Here is a 22281-nt window from a genome sequence, read left to right as displayed (position 1 = left end):
TTTTGAAACCAAATATTTAATATTTTAATTAAACTTTTAATACAACTTTAAACAAATGCCAACTGGAAGACCAAGCCCAGTAATTTTTAGAGGAAAATCTTCCAAACAAGGAACACCAAGGAGATCATCTTCCACTCTGGCCACATTGATGTCAGTCAGTCAGTGTTACCCAGATTATCGAGTATTTACCTGGAAAGAGAAAAACTCAGTCTACAATGATAGAATTTTAAGACTGGTAATGTTTAAGGCATCCAAATTTCCCCCATGTTTACAGGTGAGAAAAAAATTAGTTAAATGTGAACTGATATCATCTTGTTGATTAGCAAACATTAAAAATAAAAACCTTCAAAAAATATGCCTTTTTGACCTAGTAGGGAAACTTGCAACCTGCATAGACTTACCACGTCATCAATTTTCAGAATGCTCCGGACAGTTTCAGTTGCTAGGGTCAGAGCACTGACTGAAACCAATAGAGGCTGGACCACCAGTTCCTCCAAAATGTTGGAAATACCACCCTGCAAAAGCACAAGTTGCTTTCAGTGATTGTGTGGAAAATGCAAATTAATGCTGGATTCTCCCAATCCTACTCCAAAACAACTTTTAAGTATCATTTATTTTAAAATAACCTTAAAAAATTAAGTAGACCCTTTAAGACTTAGATCACACCTGAATCTTATTTCTAAACAGAGCCAAGCACGCTCTACATTTCACCCCATTGTACTATCCTAATCCCTTTTAACCCAGGATTCACTGCTGACGGACATAACATCCATGCCTCCAGTCTTCTCTCCTTTAAAAATACTTTCACCAGCCGGTGCAGTGGCTCACTAGGCTAATCCTCCACCTGCGGTGCTGGCATCCCAGGTTCTAGTCCCGGTTGCTCCTCTTCCAGTCCGGCTCTCTGCTGTGGCCCAGGAAGGCAGTGGATGGCCCAAGTGCTTGGGTCCTGCAACCGCATGGGAGACCTTTCTCTCTGTCTCTGTCTAACTCTGCCTATCCAAAAAAAACTTTCATCATGGGTTCTTGCTTAAAAACCAACTTTGGTGAATCCCAACTATTGGAAGGAAAAGGGGCTCCTCATTCTATCTAGTACAAAATTTTTAACCCTGAAGTTGGCTACCTCACCAACATATAATCCATGCTTGGCCGGCACCGCGGCTCACTAGGCTAATCCTCCGCCTTGCGGCGCCGGAACACCGGGTTCTAGTCCCGGTTGGGGCGCCGGATTCTGTCCCGGTTGCCCCTCTTCCAGGCCAGCTCTCTGCTGTGGCCAGGGAGTGCAGTGGAGGATGGCCCAAGTCCTTGGGCCCTGCACCCCATGGGAGACCAGGAGAAGCACCTGGCTCCTGGCTGTGGATCAGGGCAGTGCGCCGGCCGCAGCGGCCATTGGAGGGTGAACCAACGGCAAAGGAAGACCTTTCTCTCTGTCTACTCTGCCTGCCCAAAAAAATCCATGCTGCAGGTTGCATCCTGTCACCAAACTGTCCCATCTGAAATTTTCTGATTCCTTACATGCCAAAATTGTCTCCTACATTAATAAAAAAGGGAACTTTCTTACTATTCTATGTTTACCTTCTATGATTACAACAGCTGATTCCAGTAACAGGAACAATGGCTAATATTTACAGTGTTAATTAGTAATGCATTTAATCCTCACAACAGACCTATGAAAGTACTAGTAATTTTTACAACTGGGGTCAGCACGGTGGTGGTGGAGCCCTTGGCGGTTGCATCCTCTATGGGCACAGGTTCAGGTCCTGGCTACTCCTTTTCTGATCCAGCTCTCTGGTTATGGCCAAGGAAAGCAGTGGAAATGGCCCAAGTGCTTGGGCCCCTGCACCCATGTAGGAGACCCAGAAGGCTCAGCTCCCGCTGTCACAGCCATTTGGGGAGTGAACCAGCAGATGGAAGACCTTTCTCTCTCTCCCTATCTGTAATTCTTACCTCTCAATTTTTTTTTTTTTTTTTTTTTTTACAGCTGAGAAATCAAATAACATACTAAGTACCAGAGAGATGGGCATTGGTATAGCAGTTACGACAACACTTGGGATTCCTGAAACCTATATAGGATTGCTTAAGTTTGAACGCCAGCTCTGCTCTCACTTTCAGCATTCTATTAATGTGGATCCTGGAAAGTAGCAGGGTCATAAAGTTTGGCTCTTGTCACTGAGGTGGAAGACTTAGATTGAGTTCCTAAAACTAAATTACCCACTCAATAAATGATTACAAAGCTTAGAAAATTTCATACTACTATTTTCTACAATGACTAAAGAGTTAAGTGATTACCTTTCGGACATTAATGCCTGTAGTTTTCTCGCCCTGGGCATGCCGGTTTCTTAGTTCTGTTACTGTAGAAATGGGATTCAGGCCAGCATTTTCAGCCAGTGTAGATGGAATGACCTCCATAGCATCTGCAAAAGCACGCACGCAGTAGGATTCCATACCACTCAATGTTCGTGAATATTCAGTCAACCGCAGAGCCAACTCTATTTCTGGAGCACCACCTCCTGCAATAAGAGCTCTGCAATTCACAAATATTTTTAGTTTATTTTGTCCAACAGAAAGCTACTTTTAATAATTTACTAATTATAACTTAAAAAGTCAAAATACAGAAGTTTTAGTGTTCAAAATGTTACTTAGTAATAACATTCACATTACCTCTTTTTCACTAAACAACGAATAACACACAGAGCATCATGAATGGATCTCTCCGCTTCTTCAATCACCAGTTTGTTAGAACCACGAACAACAATTGTAACTGTTTTCCCAGGGCTTGCACAGCCTGTAATCTTTAGTAAACAAACTAAATTAGGCATCTGAAGTGAAAATTAAAAAAAAAAAAAAAGGCCCTCACCAAATAAAAGCTTCATTATGATACTGTTACCTTGAGCAGTTTGCCAGAGCCGTTTAAATTGACCTCCTCTGCTAACTCAGCAGAACCCAGCATATCAGCAGTGAACTGGTCAATATGAGCAACTGGCTTGGTTCCAATTGTCTGGAAAAACAGTACAATCCAAAAATTAAGACATGTATTTTAATACTGGGAATTTTATATACATAGAGAGAGGTGTTAACATTTTACCTTACAAATGAATTCAATGTCTTCTCTCTCAATATCCTTAATCACCATAATCTTCATTTTGTTCAGGAAATGTAATGCAAGATCACTAAGAGCATCTCTAAAATACAAATCAGTGATTAAGCTAATGCTAGGTAAAACAAAAACAAAATCCCCCATTTTGCTGTTCAACTTCTTTTAATTATTTTACTGTTAAAATGGTCAATATTATTTCTGAAGAAAAATGCTCTAAATATCAGTTATAAGCTCAAAAGTCTTAAAACAATTTCCAATTATACTGGAAATTTCACTGAAATTCTAACACTAAAATATATTCCCCTTTTGCAGGCCTTATGGTGCAGCAAGCTTTGGGTCCTTGCACCCCATATCTGAGTGCCTAGTGTTGAGTCCTAGCTTATCCACATTTCCAATCCAGCTTCCTGCTAATGCATCTGCAAAGTTGTAGGTGGTGGCCCAAACACTTGGGTTTCTGCCACTCATGTGGGAGATCTGGATGGAGGGCCAGGCTCCTGGCTTCAAGTAGGCCCCACCATGGCCATTGTGGCTGTTTGGGGTGTGAACAGGCTGATGGAACAGATCTCCTTCTATTTCTTCCTCTGTAACTCTTTCATATGAATGAATCTTTCTTAATTTTATTTTTTTTTTTTTTTTTTTTTTGACAGGCAGAGTGGACAGTGAGAGAGAGAGACAGAGAGAGAAAGGTCTTCCTTTGCCGTTGGATCACCCTCCAATGGCCGCCGCTGCAGCCGGCGCACCGTGCTGATCCGATGGCAGGAGCCAGGATCCAGGTGCTTTTCCTGGTCTCCCATGGGGTGCAGGGCCCAAGCTCCTGGGCCATCCTCCACTGCACTCCCTGGCCATAGCAGAGAGCTGGCCTGGAAGAGGGGCAACCGGGACAGAATCCGGCGCCCTAACCGGGACTAGAACCCGGTGTGCCGGCGCCGCAAGGTGGAGGATTAGCCTATTGAGCCACGGCGCCGGCCCTTAATTTTATTTTTAAAAAGTAGTATGACTATAGCCTGGACTCCATAAATTTATACCTTTTGGAAAGATGAGCAATTTACTCAGTTTACATTTGCTTTAACATTAATTATTTATTAAAAACAAGTCTTCCAAGCCTTCACATGATCTATTAAAGATGAGCACCCACAGTCTTTCTGGCCTATTCATCAATAAATGAGAATATGCATACCTATTAGGAAAAAACAGATTAAGTGAAACTGGATAGTTCATTTTTTCTATTTTTTCAGAGTAGAAAGGTTTTTATTTATCCATTTTTTTCAAAAGGCAGACTGACAGAATTTTCCATCTATTGGCTCATTCCCCAAATGGCCGCCAACAGCCAGAAACTCCATTCAGTCTCCCACATGGATGGCAGGGTCCCAATTACATCAGCTGCTACCTTTCCAGGAACATTAGCGAGAAGCTGGATGGGAGTGGAACAGCTGGGACTTGAGCTGACCCTTCATTGTGGGATGTGCCACAACACCAACTTCAATTCTTTAGTATCTGGACTATGCAAAGCACTCTCCTCAAAGGAACTTCAAATTTCAAGGCCAGTAATTGTACAGATACCTAAATAAAGGTTTCTTTTAGATTTATTCATTTGTTTGACACCCCAAATGCAGATTCATTCTAGATTTTTAGTGGTTTACCCATAAAAAATTGCTAGCAGCGATCCAAAATCAATAATTAAGGCAGGGCTGGCATTGTGGTGCAGCAGGTTAAGTCGCTACCCATGAGTGCCAGTTAAGTTCTGGCTGTTCCACTGCCCATTCAATTGCCTGCTAATGTACCCGAGAAAGCAATGGAGAATGGCCTGAGTACTTGACCTCTCCCACCCACATAGGAGAACAAGATGAAGACCCAAGCTTTGGCCTGGCCCAACCCTGATCATTACAGATAGAAGATTTCTGTCTCTCCTTCTAACTTTGCTTTTCAAGTAACATTTTTTTTTTTTTTTGAAGATTTCTTTATTTCAGGTTAAGAGTTACACAGGGGCGGGGGGCACATCTTCCATCTGCTGGCTTACTCCCCAGATGACTGTGACAACATGGGCTAGGCCAAGCCAAAGCCAGGAGCCCTAGTACTTGGGCCATCTTCCTCTGCTTTTCCCAAACTGTTCCCTGGAGAAGTGGAGCAGCCAAGACTCAAACCAGCACAATATGTGATGCTGGTGTTGCAGGTGGCCCGTAAGTAATCTAAAAAAAAAAAACAAAAAACGCTATTGGGGCCGGCGCTGTGGTGTAGCCAGTAAAGCTGTCCCCTGCAGTGCCAGCATCCCATAAGGGCGCCGGTTCGAGTCCCAGCTGCTCCACTTCCAATCCAGCTCTCTGCTATGGCCTGGGAAAGCAGTAGAAGATGGCCCAAGTCCCTGGGGCCTTGCACCCGTGTGGGAGACCTGGAAGAAGCTCCTGGCTCTGGATCGGCCCAGCTCTGGCCGTTGTGGCCAACTGGAGAGTGAACCAGCAGATGGAAGACTTCTCTCTGCCTCTTCTTCTCTTTGACTTTCACATAAATAAATAAATCTTTCAAAATAAATGCTATTAAAGAATGAACAAAGCAAACAGCCTCCTACCTTAGGATGGACTTCTGTATGAGAAGGACATTACAGCCTGTTTTCTTAATTTGCTTCACTAAGTTTAAAATATAGGCTCGCTCTTCTCGTAGCACTCGGTCCATCTGGGCATAGTCAGAAACGACTATTTGATTATCCATCTGTTTACAAAAGAATCAATGATTTGCATTGGTAAAGAAATTTTAAGTGAAGTTAAGACTCTCACGCTGTTCCAACTAAATTCACCTAAATCATAGTCAAAAATAGATCGGCAAAGAAAAAGGCCTGGAGATATGTATTCCAAACTCGAGTGTTTTCAACTGTTGCCTTATTTATACTTTTCATATTAAAAAAAGTAAAATAAATATTCTATTTCTTGAATGTCATTTTTTCCACATCAAGAAAATTGTATTATAGAAATTTTAGTTCAATCCTTTTAATTTTATTGCTTGTAATAAAAATACTACACTGAGAAAATAGCAGAAATCTTATCTATATCAACACGTAAAACAGGAGAGCAAACTTACATAAGGTGACAACCCTCCCCCCCTTCAGAGAATGGCATTCATGACTAAAAGGGAAATACCTTAAGTAAAAAGCAATTTCTTCAGAGTACAGGTATTGAACTAAAGTTCCATTTGTACAAATGTAGAACAAGAGATACCCAAGTTAGTGGACTGGTGAAAGTTTCCATTCTCAGAAAGGTAGAAACAATCTGCAAATTCCACATATAACTTACAATACATTTTTATATCCCTGTTATTTGTCTTCAAGTCAGAATTCAATTTCAGTGAATATTCAGTTGAGGCGATATATTTGTTACATGTGTCATCAACAATTTCTATGTCTCTATTTTATTAATTCTTTTGAAATCTTTGCTTTTTAATTACAGCATTTTCTGTTTTCATTTTAATGAACAAATGACCCATTTAGAGGAACCAAGTTCACTTGGATTCTACTTACATCTGTTTTGGGAGCAGATAAGCAAAACTGAATAAGCCCGATCTTAGCCTTTTCAACTCTGGTTATGCCAGTATTTGCCACTTTTTGGGTGAGAACCAGTCCTTCCACCAACTCACAGTCATCAATTGTCCCACTCAAAAAAGAAAAGGAGGAGATAATTAGGGAGTAGAAATCTGCAAGTTTAATAGGTTAAAAAAGTGTAAAAATCATCAGTCCAAAAAATGTGTGAATCAAATGTAGTTGTGGCCCCATTTCTGAACCTCTCTGATTCACTACTGCCCCACCCAAAGATATTAACACAGTATATTGTGATTCCTATACTAACACAAATTTCCTATAAATACAAAACCAAAAGGAGAAAAACAAAGGTATATGATTGTTCTCTAGGTATTTTTCATTTTAACCTGTTTAAAAGCAGCTTATGCTATTGTATTTTTATTGAAATTTTATTAGAGATACTTACCCAAGCTTCTTAACTATCTTAATATCTCTAAGATCCACACTAGTAGCTGTGGCTGGGTCAATCACTTTCATCACCGCATTTACACTCATTGGAGAAAGCAGACTTGAATACTGAGACACAACCTACAATTAAAAACTGAAGTTACCTTCACAGTAAAACAAAACAAAAACCAACTGATTCTTCAATCACTGTTTGGGATACAGTAGAAAGAGGGGGAATAATTCCACACCAACTACTTTTTTCTACTCAGGTTATCAGTCACCAGTTGCAAAGAATATGCATGCTCCCCCTTTTTTTTTTTTTACTAATGTAGTAGCTGAGACTACCTAGATAACCAAGTTTTATAAGAAATGTAAAAAAAGCATCAAATTAATTTTATCTGGAGGTTTCCTATCTACAATGAATCAATGAATGAGTAATCAGGTATCAGAGTTATGCATGCCCACCCATAATACTGGAAAGGCTGACAGAAGCAGCCAACTGCCAATATTATCAACCACTTGCTATAAGCCAGGCAGTTAATTTAGCACTTAGACATTTAACTCATTCAATCTTCAACTGGGGGAAACTAAAAAAAAAAAAAAAAACACAAAACGGGAGGATTAAATTATCTGCCAAAGTCCCATGCTTAAATGCTGGAACCGGTATAAAACACAAACAGTCCAGACTCTGCTACTAGTACTTGCAACCTTTTTGCTATATTATTAGTTTAACACCAAATGCCATTTAAACGATCAAACACAGGCTGGCGCTTGTGGCTCAGCGGGTTAAGCCACCACTTAGAGCGCTGGCATCCTAAATAGGCAATGGTTCAAGTTCTGGCTTCTCTACTTCCAATCCAGCTCCCTGCCTATGCACCTGGGAAAAGCAGTGGAAGATGGCTCAAGTACATGGGCCCGTCACCCACATGTGAGAAGCCGTCGAGGCTCCTGACTCCTGGCTCTGGCCTGATCCAGCCCCCGCTGTTGAGGCCATGTGGGGAGTGAATCAGTAGATGGAAGATATCTCTGCCTTTCATTTATTTGAAAATCTAAATAGATTTTAAACAAACACATTTAATTGAGGCCAGTGTTGATTGAGGCATCAGGTTAGGCTGCTAAGACACTGGCATCCCATATGAGCACTGCTTCGAGTCCTAGCTGCTCCACTTCCAATTCAATTCCCTAAAGAGCCAGGGAAGGATGGCCGGAGTGCTTAGGCCCATGTACCCACATGGGAAACCCAAATAGAGTTCCAGGCTCCTGGCATTGGCCTGGCTCAGCCGTGGTTGTTGCAAATATTTGATTCACTAATCAGCGGATGGAAGACTTCTCGCACTCCCTCTATGTAACTCTGCTTTTCCAACAAACAAATCTTAACAAGCAAAAAAACACACAAAAAACCAGCCAGCCAGCTTCCTATTTGACAAAGATAATGCACATCCGGATTTAACACTGATGACAGGAAAACTGGGGTGGTGGTGGTGACATACCACATGATGGAAAGTGAAATCATATTTAAAAAAAAAAAAATTATTTGAAAGGCATACAGACAGGCAGATCAGAAGAAATGGAGATTTCCTATCCAATCATTGCCTTCCCAAATGCCTGCAATAGCCAAGTCTTGACCGGGCTGAAGCTAGGATCCTGGAACTTGATCCAGATCTCCTAAGTACTTGGCAAGGACCTAACTACTTGTGCCATCACCTGCAGCCCCCCACGGTGCACATAAGCAGAAAGCTGGAGTCAGAAGTGGAGACAGGACTTTAACTGAGGCACTCCAATATGGGACTGAGTCCCAGGTTGTGTTTTAACTGCTTTATCAGACACCTGCCCCTACATGAAACATTTTCTTATTAATTTACTTAAAACTTGCTGAAAGTACTTACTATTTTATATCTCACAAGAAATTTAAAAGTACACCACTTTTTGCTTTTAGTTTCATAACTAAGTAAAGCACCACAGGTTGGCCGGCACTGCGGTTCACTAGGCTAATCTTCCACCTTGTGGCGCTGGCACACCGGGTTCTAGTCCCGGTTGGGGCGCCGGATTCTATCCTGGTTGCCCTTCTTCCAGGCCAGCTCTCTGCTATGGCCTGGGAGTGCAGTGGAGGATGGCCCAAGTGCTTGGGCCCTGCACCCCATGGGAGACCAGGATAAGTACCTGGCTCCTGCCATCGGATCAGCACGGTGCGCCGGCCGCGGCAGCCATTGGAGGGTGAACCGACGGCAAAGGAAGACCTTTCTCTCTCTCTCTCTCACTGTCCACTCTGCCTGTCCAAAAAAAAAAAAAAGCGCCACAGGTTATCAGCTAACAGATGGGATGGACTGTGGATGAAGAAGCTTGCTGTGGGTTTGAATTTTAGTTACACCTCTTAGTAGTGGGACTTGAATAAGTTTACTCAACTTTTCTAGATCTATTATTTTCCCATCTGTAAAATGGGGATAATTATTTATTTGAAACTCTTGAAAATATAAAAAAAAATCTTTCAATGCTTGGCACATTCAAGCGGCAAAAATAAATTAGGATTTATGGCCCATTTCATCTCATAATCTTACTTAAATCAATTCAGTTATACAAATTAGTCACTCAAGATTTTACATATTGTATAGCAATAAGAATCACAATATAAGAGCAAAGCACCTTAAATTATTATTTGGCAACTATCCCTTAATGTTTGTCTCACCTTTGAATTCAGTGAAGTAGTTGCACTATTTAACAAAGTTTCTCTGTCACTCAGTTCCACAGGTCGAGACATGTCAGTCAAGACTTCAAGACCCTTTTCCAAAGCCTTTTGGAATGACTCAGAAATGATGGTTGGATGAATCCCTGTCATTGTAAAAGCACAGTTATTTAATTATAACAGCTATATTGCATTTCTGGCACAATCTAAAATCTTTGTACTCATTTAAAATGTCAAAAATTACAAATTACAAATTAATTCTTTAAAAATTTTTTTTTTAAGATTTATTTATTTGAAAGGTAGGACAAAGAGGGAGAAGAAGAAAAAGATCTTCCATCTGCTAGTTCACTCTCTCAATGGCTGCAATAACCAGGGCTGGCTCAGACCAAAGCGAAGAGTCACTATCTCCATGCAGGACTCCAACACAGATGGAGACCCAAGCACTTGGGTCATCTTCTGCAGCCTTCCAACAAATTTATTAATTGCAAACTAACTGATGTTTTAGTTGTAAATATAGTGGCATAAATAAGCTTAACTGCTGATAATGGTTAATAATTTACTTCTACTTAATTTGAAACACCAATTACAAACTCATGTAATAAAAAAACCAAATTTTAACTTTTTTAAAACATCACATATTAAGGAGAATAGTGACTGAGAATCACTATTGTGATTAAATATTATTTACCAGAGCAAGTATCCTTTCTTTCTCTGGCAATTCATCTTTCTCATTTATAATCTAAAATTAGTAAAAATATCATTTATTTTTGAAAAGCAAAATTCTAGTCAATTCCATTCAAAGCTGCCTGGCAAAAATCAGAAGCCAAAGGAAAAATTTTTTTGAATTTATATTACAGAAAAACCTAAAAACTTCTAGTGAAAAGATTGTCTTAAATTAATCTATAATATAACTTAAGAATAACTTAGCCTTTCATAAAGTTTGCTTTTTACAAAAAATTATACCTTTGGTCAGTAATAAAAAATGTTCTACTTACCTTTCTGAAGAAGCTTGGTACAGGAATCTAATAGAGAGCCAGCAATGATGACCACTGATGTGGTGCCATCTCCTGCTTCTATATCTTGGGCCTTAGACAGCTCCACCAGCTATATGAACAAAGCGCATAAATGTGCTCAACGAGTAATGTGAGAATTAAATAATAATTATTTCAAATAATCACATCAGAGTCACAAACAGACCTTGAAGATTCACTATAATTCCTGACCTCTGACTTCTTGGCCAACTTGAGTTTCACTCAAAAATGAAAACCAATATATTTGTAGGACACATAATTCTACTTAGAAATTTTCTCTGTAAGAGGTGATGCTGGGGCTGGCCCTGTGGCATGGCGGGTTTTTAAAGCCACGGCCTGCAGCACCGGCATCCCATGTGCGTGCTGGTTCAAGTCTTGGCTGCTCCACTTCCAATCCAGCTCTCTGCTAGGGCCAGGGAAAACAGTAGAAGATGGCCCAAGTCCCTGGGCCCCTGCACCCACGTGGAAGACCTGGAAGAAGCTCCAGGCTCCTGACTGACTCAACTCCAACCATTACAGCCATCTATGGAGTGAGTGAATCAGCAGATGGAAGACCTCTCTCTCTCTCTGTGCCTTTTAAATAAATATTAAATAAATAAATAAAATTACTATTATACCATTAAAAAAAAAAAAAGATTGGGAACCCAAGAAGTTACTCCAACTGAGCAAACATTACCAGTTTAAGAACTGACTCCATCATTTCAAAGTCATCTCTACATAACCAAGAGATTTATTTCAATAGACCTGTTTTTTTTTTCTTTCTTTCTTTTTTAAATTTTTTTTGACAGGCAGAGTGGACTAAAGATATTCCAGCACCTGGTTCCCTCCCTAGAAGGCTACAACAGCCAGGACTGAGCCAGGCTGAAAGCAGCAGCTTCATCTGGGTCTCCTACATGGGTGATAGGGTCCCAAACACTTGAGCCATCCTCTGGCAGGCCATTAGCAAGAAGCTGGATTGAAGTAGAGCAGCCAGGACACAAACCAGCGCCTATATGGAGAGTGAAATGCCAGTGCTGCAGGTGGTGGCTATACCCACTATGCCACAACACTGGGGCCTAGACATGAATTTCTAAGGTGACTGTTTTTGCCGATACGGTGATTTCTTGCCACTGGAATCTTCATGATCTCTGGTTATTTTTAATAAATGTCAGTGCAAGTTTAAACATGACTTACTCTGCATACAATTAAAATTATTTTGTTCTATCAAACATCCAACAATAATTTGTACTTTAAAAATACTACTTTGGGGGCCAGTGTTGGGGCCCAGTAGGTTAAGCTGTTGTTTGCAGTGCCAGTTTCAGTCCTGGCTGCTCCACTTCCAATCCTGCTCCCTGTTAATATGCCTAGAAAACAGAAGATGGCCCAAGTACTTGGGCTCCTGCTACCCCCATGAAAGACCCAGATGAAGTTCCAGGCTTCTGGCCACGCCCTGACCACTGTAATCATCTGGGAGAGTTAATTAGCAGATGGAAGATCTGTCTCTCTGTCCTTCAAAATAAACACATAAATCATTTTAAGTACTACTTTGTTTTTATCTTCTCCTTCCTCAACTGTATGGCATGTTCCTATGGATGAAAATAAGGTGATTACATTTTATTATCATCTTGTACTGACTAGGACAAGGCTAAGCATACAACGTATCCTAAAAACAGCACTGTTACACATAAAGAGAAAAAATCTTTACCATGCTTACATGATACTATGTCATCAAATAAACAAATCTGCATATCAAACAATACACTTAAAATAATGATACTTACCATTCTGGCTGCTGGATGTAATACTTGCATTTGTTTTAGAATGGTGGCACCATCATTTGTAATTGTCACATCACCTTTTCCATCTTGAATCTGGAAAAAAAGGTGGTTTTTTGGGGACAAAATTGCATTTCATTGTGACTCGAAAAGCACTACTGAATTTTAACACTCCACAGTAGAGATCTGTGTAGTGCTTCATTTCAAATTCTCTCCCCTTCTGTCATAATTAAGAACACACAAACTTTACGAAATAACTGGCTTTGATCAGAATATTTTAGAAATGAATCAATCTAGATACACAAACACACTATCATTTATATCTTCATATTAATAAGAAACACAATTTCTACCATAGATACGCGAGAAGACTCAACTATACAATATGAATTCTTTTAGTTAACGCAGTAATTTGTTTCATGGTCGCCTCAAAGAACGGCAATAACATCACTAGGAAGAACAGATCTTATAACATTCAGAAATAATAATGACCTGTATATTACCCAGACAACCCTTTAAATCGCTTTTTCTTTTCAGTATTAAATAACATTGAATTATACTTTCCATCAAGCTACACAAGAACTACTTCTATTTTGCACTCTCCTTTAAAAGGCATTAAACAAAACATAAATTATAGGTCCCTATCCAAAATCTCTCCTCCAAACTCTGAAAGAAACACTTTAACATTTAATTCTGAAACAGCACATCTTAACCCTCTATCAAGACCTCGCAGTGTAAATAGTAGCATTCACTAATACTGAAAGACTTATCATTTTACCATTTTATCCATTCCTTTTGGTCCAAGGCTTGTTCTAATAGCATCAGCAACCGCTATAAACAGAAGAGAGAAAAAAAAAAAAAGTCAGATCTCCTTTAAAAAGTATTTTTCCTCTAAAACGATCATTTTGTCCTTACTAGGGTATAGCAGTATACAGCAGTTCACTGTACCTACAAAGAAAACTAATAATAACCTACTTGAAATAGTAATTCTTTTTTTTTTTAAAAAGATTTATTTGAAAGGCAGAGTTAGCAGCAGAGGCAGAGAGAGAGAGGTCTTCCACCCACTGGTTCACTCCCCAGATGGCTGCAATGGTCAGAGCTGCACCGATCCAAAGCCAGGAGCTTCTTCCAGGTCTCCCACGTGGGTGCAGGGGACCAAGGACTTGGGCCATCATCTACTGCTTTCCCAGGCAATAGTAGAGGGCTAGATTGGAAGTGGAGCAGCTGGGACTGGAACCAGTGCCCATATGGGATGCCAGCACTGCAAGTGGTGGCTTTACCCATTACTCCACAGTTCTGGCCCTAGTAACTTATTCTTTACATTCCTGAAGGTTCACCTTTTTTGTTGAAGTTGCTATATATAGTATTTGTGCTCTGCTTACGGCAGAATACATTGAGAATTTACCTAATCGTTCTGTAAATATAAAAGTGGTACAATGTACTGATAAGCTCTGATTGAGGACTGCAGTATTTCCTTCATTCCTTAAAACAGGACAGGCTATATCTTGTAACATACATTATACATTTTTTTGTCTGTCCTCCCACCACTTACAATCTCAGAGAGTAGACTTTGTTCACTAATGTGAATACAGATGGCACCCACTGTCAACAGAACAAACCAGTGGTTTGACCCCTGAAAATGCTGTAGAACAACATGTCCTCTGAGAAAACCAATGAACAAAACCAAGCAAATGCCAAAACCCTCAAATCATAGCTCTTAAAGAAAAGACATTTATTTATCCATATAGTTGAAGGACAGTGACAGAGATCTTCCATCTGATGGGTCACTCCCCAAATGACAACAGCTAGAAGTGGGCCAGGAACCAGGAACTCTACCCTGGTCTCCATCACATGGGTGGCAGGGGCCCACATACTTGAGCTACCTTCTGCTGCCTTCCCAGGTAGATTAGCAGGGAGTGGGACTGGAAACCAAGTGATCTCTCAAACTGGCATTCCGGTATGAAATCCTGCCATCCCAAATCAGCCCTTCAAATCCTAGCTTCTAGTCACTGTCACTATAGCCTGAAATATCTCTGGATATACAATCTATCTCTGGATATACAATCTATTACTCCAAAGTTATGTTCTTAAAATTACAAAAGTTAGGGGCCAGCACTGGGCTAAGTCAACACTTTTGAGTTGCCCCGTGTCTAAGACCACTGCTTGGGATGCCCACATCCCAATCACAGCGCCTGGGTTTGAGTCCAGGCTGCTTACAATTCCGCCTTCTTGCCAAAACATCCCAGGAGGCAGCCGAGTTACAACGGGAATACCGGGGTCCCCGCCATGCACGTGGGAGACCCAGACTGAGTTTCTGGTTTCCACCTGGCCCACCCTCAGCTGTCTGTGGGCATTTGGGGAGAGAATCAGCAGATAAAGATGGATGTCTTTCTGTCTTGCATATAAAATAAAAACATGTAAGAGGTTACGTTAATAGATAATTTACACAGCTTTTCCTTCCTATGTAGGTAGCTATCCTTTTCTGTTTCAATTCTCTTACATTACTGCTTCAAGGTTACTCAAGTCAATGTCCAATTTTGTCTCGTCTTTGTTAAAAATCAATTACTGATATATACTCTCTTGGTCATTCAGACAGAATTTATGCTCTAATTATGCCCCCTGGGCAACTATGTGCCAAATCTGACTTCCAGGTATATATTCTCCTAAACTTCAAGTGACTCCTAAATCCACCCACCCATCCCATCATTCTGATTTCTCCAACTCATAAGGCCCAAATTGGAAACCATCATCTTTTATTGATCACTGAGCTGATGAATGCAAATACTTATAAGGCGGACTTTATATATCCTACCCTTCCACACCCTTCTCTCCAGGTATTTTATTCTCCAGCCCAAACAAAACACTACACACTTGTGCAACATCCCTTAACCTTGTCACTTGTCCTTTCAAGACTGCCCATCTCAAATCGACTTCTCTTAATTCTCACAACTCTAAAAAATAAATATTTCTCTCAATTTTACAGATAAGGAAACTTTGGCTGAAAAGTCACAAAGCCACGAAGAAACTGAAGCTGTGCAAAGTGGTCTTGATTTCTACCAGGTTGCCACACTGTTCTACAAAAACCAGAACCCTGTGTTTCTTAAACTTCTTGTATTTGCATGTGCAGAGACGACTAAAAAGCACAGTTTACTTTTTCATAACTATTGCCCAACAAGACGGGTTAAGATGGGTTAGGTCAATTCCCCACAACCCGGTACAATGGGCACCCCTTCCCAATTTTGACGCATTTACACAGTTCAGCTCAATGGTTCTGTCGAGGGAAACCCATTTGAGCGCTTTTCTAAGAATTAAAAAAACTGAAACCTAATGTACAAACAACGTTCCACTACTGGGGTTCAGCTCTTCAATGTCGCATCCCAAGGGACTGCGGAACGCAGGCCTCCGCATTTCAGTCTGAACTGCTTTCAGCTCCAATGTGGTCAACAACTCACAACCCAGGAGGAGGAATTATGGGTGACTAAGATACAAAATGGGGCCGGTCCAAGGGACTCCACACTCGGGAATCATCAGCAGAGAACAGAACGGATTCCCCTCCGCCCCTCCGCCAGCGTCCACAGGGAACAATAAAGAATCATCTCAAAGAACTGGGAATGGGCCACATCCACGCAGGGTAAAAGTGGAGAGGTCCACCCCTCAGCAGTGCGGGGTCAAGCCCAGGGAGCGATACCTTTGGCGGCGGAGATGTTGCTGAAGCGAATCTGGGCCGGCTTGTCGCGATCCTGATAGGCGCCTTTCCCGCGGCCGCCAGCGGCCCCAGCGGGCCCCCCGCTTCGGGGTGCCACGTTCTCAGGCATGGCACACTCGGCTGGGTCTGTGCGAGACCGGGAAGGACGGATGGACGCGGATTCCGAACAGCGGCGGAGTAACGGTACGCGCCACCCGCCTGCACGAACCTTCCAGAAAGCGGCACCGGCGCCGGCAAGAGACGGGGGCGGGGAAGGGGGCCTGGCTGCCAGCGCGGCGCTGCTGTGACGTAGGAGGCTGTCCGCCGCGCGCCGGCTGAAAGTGGCTGTGAGTGGGAAGCTCCGCGCTTAGGGGTTTGTCGGCCCCGGGTGCTTCGGGTAGGGAGCGCCGTGCAGTCGGGTGGGGTGCATTCACTCGAGGCGTCAACGACGACGCGCAGTTTTATAGGCGGCTGTTGGGGGCACCCTTATCTCCCCATTCCCCCTCCCGGACTGTAAGGTCCCCTCGGCGTGCTGCCTGGCGGTGCCGACTCTCCGAGTACTCCTGGGTGGGTGTGGCTCAGCCGGTGTTCTAGTGGCGTTGACCTGAATTTTATAGATAGTTTTAATCCTTTTGGAAAGGATGCAGCAGAGGGAGATTTGGGTTGTTGGAAGCTTTCGTATTTTGAGTGTTGAGGTTGGTTGTTTTATACTGATTGATGTTGGGTGGTAGATACAGGTTTAAATTATGGAGAATCTTGAAGCTGAAGAGCTGGGACTACCTGCCAGTCAGGATTGCCTGTCTCGTTACTACAGTCTGCTCTTTTTCACTAGCTTCTCTTACATAACGTAGCTTCTGAGTCTTAGGGATCCTAAACGTTATAGTGATTGTTATTTGCTAAGCACAATGGTAAACCTTCACATGTTTTGTTCTACGTAATCTTCACAATAATCCTGCGAAATAGGTGCTCTTTATTTAGTGGATGAGGGAAGGAAGCCCAAGGTAAATATTCCGGTACAGCACAGGGACTCGGAAGTCATGAGCTAAACTGTAAAGCTCCAATTAGGACTATGTTTGAGCAGAGAAGTTTATGCAGGTCAGGTTCATTCAATATGCATCCACAGGTAATCATTAGGTGGCCATAAAAGGATGAATGCTTGCATAGATTCAAGGGGAATTGCTCAAAGCTCTGAATTCTGCGATCATGAGATGGTTTACTGCATTCAGGAGATTAGCACTAGGAGCTTGCTAGGTGCTCCGTGACCCCGGCTGACTTCTCTTCGTAGAACTGGGTTACTCCTACTCCCATGTACTGCGTACAGATCCCATGCTGGTTTTTTTTAGACAACTGATCAATATAATGGAAAGAAGTGTGTCACAATGGAAATAGCATTAATCTGGGAATCTGAAATCCTGAGCTACTTACTGCCCTGATCTTGGGAAAGCCATTTAAGTTTTCTGGTCTCATTTTCCTTATCTTTAGACTAGGAGGATTGAACTAAATGATATCTGAAGGTTTATTAAACTCTCCTCATTCTGTCAGTGTAAGGATTAGAACTGCCAACCACAGAGGACAGGGCCAAATTTGGAAGAGGCCTTTGTTGGCTTGTTGGAGTGCTCTCTGTAGGTATGACAATTGCTTTAATTATTTGAAATGTTTCAAGTTATAAACATGTTTACAATATTTTTATGCTAACTTAAATTGGAATTATTTTTGTTCCTTGGATTCAGCAATAAATGTTAAAATTTTGCTTATATTAAAATGTTGGTGTATGTTAATTCTCCATTGGAATGGGATTTCAACAAGTACTAAAAACTTTTGTAGGATGCTTTATGTAAACAAAGCACTGTTGCTAATGAAGAACAGAAATATGTGTTAAATCCTATCAGATATAAGCAGACATAAGGCATATGTGGGGATGTTGGCACTAACACTAGCTTTATGGAATTTCTTAAAGGGTGTGTGGTGCAGTGGTTAAAACACTCCTTAGGACACCTGCATCCCATATCAGAGTGCTTGGGTTTGAGTCCCTGCCCTGCTTCTGGTCCAGCTTCCTACTAATGTGCACCTTGGGAAGCAGCAAGTGATGGCTTAAATAACTGGCCCCTGCCACTCCATGGGAGATTTGGATGGAGTTCCATGCATCTGACTGCAGCCTGGCATCCCTGGCTGTTTGCAGACATTTGTGGACTGAATCAGCAGGTGGAAGCTGTGTGTGTGTGTGTGTCTATCACAGTGTTTTTCAAATAAAAATAAATAGGTAAAACTTTAAAAATACAATTTCTTTAAAGCTTTACAAAAAAATAATATCTGGCCAACTATTTAAATGAAGACTCAGAGTTGTATGGCCCACTGTGTCCTAGATCCTCAGTCATAAGATAGGGTCAGGCACTGGTTAGGGTTGGAAAAGGAGAGATGTATAATGTGTATATTTTATCTCTCATAGGTTTTTCTTCCATTTCAAAGACAATTTTTAGCGTTATGTATTACCTCTGTTTCTTCTCTTTTATGTTAGTTTATGTTGTTGAGATCACCATTAAGCCCTATTTTCTAAGCCATCCTGTTTGCATCATTCTTTTTTTAACTTAAGTTTGCAAAATCAACATGAAAGAGAAGCCTATTTTTGTTAAATATATTTGGATTTTCCTTGAAAGGTTTCTAGTACACAGTTTTTTTGATCACTCTCTAAGCCTCCCAGCAAAAAATATTTGTTTGAAAAATTGGAAAAAGAAAAGTCAAAGGATGCTGGGAAGCTCAGAAGTTTTGTGATGTGTAAGTAGGTAAGTAATAGGTTTTTCTATTTAAAAACAGAAATGAACTATTCTGCAATTACTGTGGTTCTATCGAGAGCTAGAAAAGTTATTAATTTTTTGACAAAATAAGTGATTGTTATTTTAGGGATTCAGGATGAGGTAGGGCAAAAACATGAAAAGCAAAGCAAAAGAAGCAAACATTATTTAACCCTGCTGTTTCAAATCTGACTAGGCTTTCTGCTAATGGCCTGGGAAAAGCAGTGGAAGATGGCCCTTGTGCTTGGGCCCTAGCCACCCATGTGGGAGACCTAGAAGAAGCTCTTGGCTCCTTGCTTCAGCCTGGCCCAGCCCTGGCCATTCATTGCAGCTGGGGAGGGAACCAGAGGATGGAAGATTACTCTCTCTCTGTCTCTCCCTCTTTCTGTAACTCTGACTTCCAAAAATTTAAATAAATCTTAAAATAAAATTCTATGTTATGCTAGCAGCAGCCTCATACATCTCACCTTTGACCTTCTCATGATTATATCGAGAGGATATATTGAGGGACTGGCCCGGTGGCATAGTATGCTAAGCCTCCACCTGTGGCACCAGCATCACATATGGGTGTCCGTTCAAGTCCCGGCTGCTCCTTTTCCCATCCAGCTCTCTGCTTATGGCTTGGGAAAGCAGTGGAAGATGGCCCAAGTGATTGAACCCCTACACCTGTGTGGGAGACCCAGAAGCTCCTAGTTCCTGGCTTCAGATTGGCCTAGCTCTGACTGTCGCAGCCATTTGGGGAGTGAACCAGAGGATGGAATACCTTTCTCTCTCTCTCTCTGCCTTTCTCTGTAACTCTACCTCTCAAATAAATAAATAAAATATATATATTTTTTTTTTGACAGGCAGAGTGGACAGTGAGAGAGAGAGACAGAGAAAGGTCTTCCTTTTGCCGTTGGTTCACCCTCCAATGGCCGCCGCTGCAGCCGGCGCACCGCGCTGATCCGATGGCAGGAGCCAGGAGCCAGGTGCTTTTCCTGGTCTCCCATGGGGTGCAGGGCCCAAGCACCTGGGCCATCCTCCACTGCACTCCCTGGCCATAGCAGAGAGCTGGCCTGGAAGAGGGGCAACCGGGACAGAATCCGGCGCCCTAACCGGGACTAGAACCCGGTGTGCCGGCGCCGCAAGGTGGAGGATTAGCCTATTGAGCCACGTCGCCGGCCATAAATAAAATATTTTTTAAAAAAGAGGATATCTTGAGTAACTGACCAAAGTCGTGTAGGTATGTATAAGTGTACTCTATGATGTCTACACAATGATGAAATCACCTAAGGATGCGATTCTCAGAACATATCCTTGCCATTAAAGTGACATGTATTGTAATCATCTTAAAGAAGCTCAGTGAGATATGAAAAAAACAACAAATAGACATCTAAATGAAATTAGAAAAACAATGCATAAACAAAATGAGAAGTTTAGTAAAGAAATAGAAAGCATTAAAAAAGAACCAAACAGAAATCCTTGAGCTAAAGGATATAATGATAGAACAGAAAAACTCAATAGATACATTGCTAATTGGACTTGGCTGATTAACAATTATTTAAATTCTCAGACAATTAAAAATATGTTTATGAGCTTCTTTTGTAGGCAGCTTACTAAGATAGTGGGGGGCAGGTCCTGGTGATAGATGGCCAAAGCCATCTGAGCAGTCTGTCAGCCATTGTGGCCAAGCAATACTGTTGGATTGGAAAGTAGTAGTTGCACACTGTGAGGACATCAATATTTCTGGCAGTTTCTACAGAAAGAAGTTAAAGAAACTGGCCCTCCTCTGGAATTGGATGGACACCAAACCATCCTATGGCCCGTAACACTTCAGAGTCCCTAGCCATATATTTTGGTGAACTGTGCAAGGAATGTTGCCCACCAAGGCTAAGAGGGGTTAAGCTTTTCTGGACCTTCTCAAGGTATTTGATGGAATCCCACTGCCCCATGAAAAGAAAAAGCAGATGGTGGTTACTATAGCCCTCAAGGTTATGTGATTAAAACCTACAAGATGCGGCTGGTGCTGTGGTGTAGTGGGTAAAGCCACTGCCTGCAGTGCAGGCATCCCATATGGGCACCGCTTCAAGTCCTGGCTGCTCCACTTCCAATCCAGCTCTCTGCCATGGCCTGGGAAAGCAGTGGAAGATGGCCCAAGTCCTTGGGCCCTGCACCTGTATGGGAGATGTGGAAGAAGCTCCTGGTCCTGGCTTTGGATCGGCTTAGCTCCGGCTGTTGTGGCTATTTGAGGAGTGAACCAGCAGATGGAAGACCTCTCTCTCTCTCTCTCTCTCTCTCTCTCTCTCTGCCTCTTTCTCTCTGTGTAACACTGACTTTCAAATAAATAAATAAATCTAAAAACACCAAAAACCTACAAGAAAGTTTGCCTCTCTGTGGCATCTGGCTCATGGGGTTGTCTGGTAGAAGAGGATGGAAAAACAGCAAATGATGATACAGAAATAGGCCAAAAAGAACATGGAAAAGAAAAAAATTCAAAGAGGTCTGCAAGACTCAGGTACTCCTAGTCTGAGCCCAGTAAAGACAGAGACTAAAAAACGTTTGAGTTGGGGCCAGTGCTGTGCATAGCAGGTAAAGCTGCTGTCTGCACTGCCAGCATCCCTTACAGATGCTGGTTCCAGTGAGTCCCAGCTGCTCCACTTCCAACCCAGCTCTCTGCTATGGATGGGAAAGCAGTGGAAGATGGTCCAGGTCCTTGGCTCCTGCTCCTGTGTGGGAGTCCGGGAAGAAGTTCCTTGCTTCAGATTGGCACAGCTCCAACTGTTCTGACCATCTGGGGAGTGAACCAGAGGATGAGTTGTAGGTCACTCTAGGTCAGCTTTAGCTCCCTTAACTGGTATGAACCTGCTTCAGGCAGGGAATCTATTTATCTTTGGAGCAAGAGGAACCAAACCCATATCATGTAGGCCTTGAGATAATAGAAATACCCCTGTATGGCTCAACCACTGCTGCCTCCCTGTCTTACCTGTACCAGAAAGAGGATATTTTTATTACCAAAGAGGAGGAGTCCTGGAATTGAGGACAAGAAATAAATGTAAAAAAAAAAAAAAAATCCTGGAGGGCCGGCGCTGTGGTATAGCAGGTAAAGGCATAGCCTGCAGCTCCGACATCCCATATGAGCACCAGTTTGAGTTCCAGCTGCTCCACTTCCAATCCAGCTCCCTGCTAATGCATCTGAAAGCAGCAGAGGATGTCCCAAGTGCTTAGGCCCCTGCACCCACGTGAGAGACCTGGAGGAAGCTTCTGGTTCCTGGCTCCTGGCTTTAGCCTGACCCAGCTCTGGCTGTTGTGGCCATTTGGGT

At 42.1% G+C, this 22281-nt stretch overlaps 2 protein-coding genes across 3 annotated transcripts in view; one reads left to right on the top strand and one right to left on the bottom strand.

Annotated features, from left to right (window-relative positions):
• On the bottom strand, window positions 1-16449 carry CCT4 (chaperonin containing TCP1 subunit 4). The gene is made up of 14 exons (XM_008254357.5): window positions 16197-16449; window positions 13287-13339; window positions 12515-12604; window positions 10719-10827; window positions 9727-9869; window positions 7063-7184; window positions 6600-6732; window positions 5658-5797; window positions 3083-3179; window positions 2885-2995; window positions 2659-2789; window positions 2287-2521; window positions 402-515; window positions 1-189 (listed from the first exon to the last, which is right to left on the bottom strand). Exons 1-14 carry the CDS (start codon window positions 16321-16323, stop codon window positions 175-177), a joined length of 1620 nt encoding a protein of 539 aa, XP_008252579.1. The 5' UTR covers window positions 16324-16449; the 3' UTR covers window positions 1-174.
• The window catches only part of COMMD1 (copper metabolism domain containing 1), a 161193-nt gene continuing 155342 nt past the window's right edge, over window positions 16431-22281 (top strand). Inside the window, exon 1 of one of the 2 annotated variants that reach the window (XM_089326388.1) lies at window positions 16431-16540. The gene's annotated coding sequence lies outside the window, so the exon portion shown is untranslated. Of the gene's footprint in view, window positions 16591-22281 lie in introns of both variants that reach the window. The other variant, XM_070069076.2, reaches the window with a different exon arrangement.

This window comes from Oryctolagus cuniculus, chromosome 2 (assembly GCF_051225735.1).
Source record: "Oryctolagus cuniculus isolate XC-2025 breed Fujian yellow rabbit chromosome 2, ASM5122573v1, whole genome shotgun sequence".
NCBI classification, from domain to species: domain Eukaryota; kingdom Metazoa; phylum Chordata; class Mammalia; order Lagomorpha; family Leporidae; genus Oryctolagus; species Oryctolagus cuniculus.
Note: the sequence above shows the minus strand (reverse complement) of the source record. Positions and strands in the feature narration are given on the sequence as shown.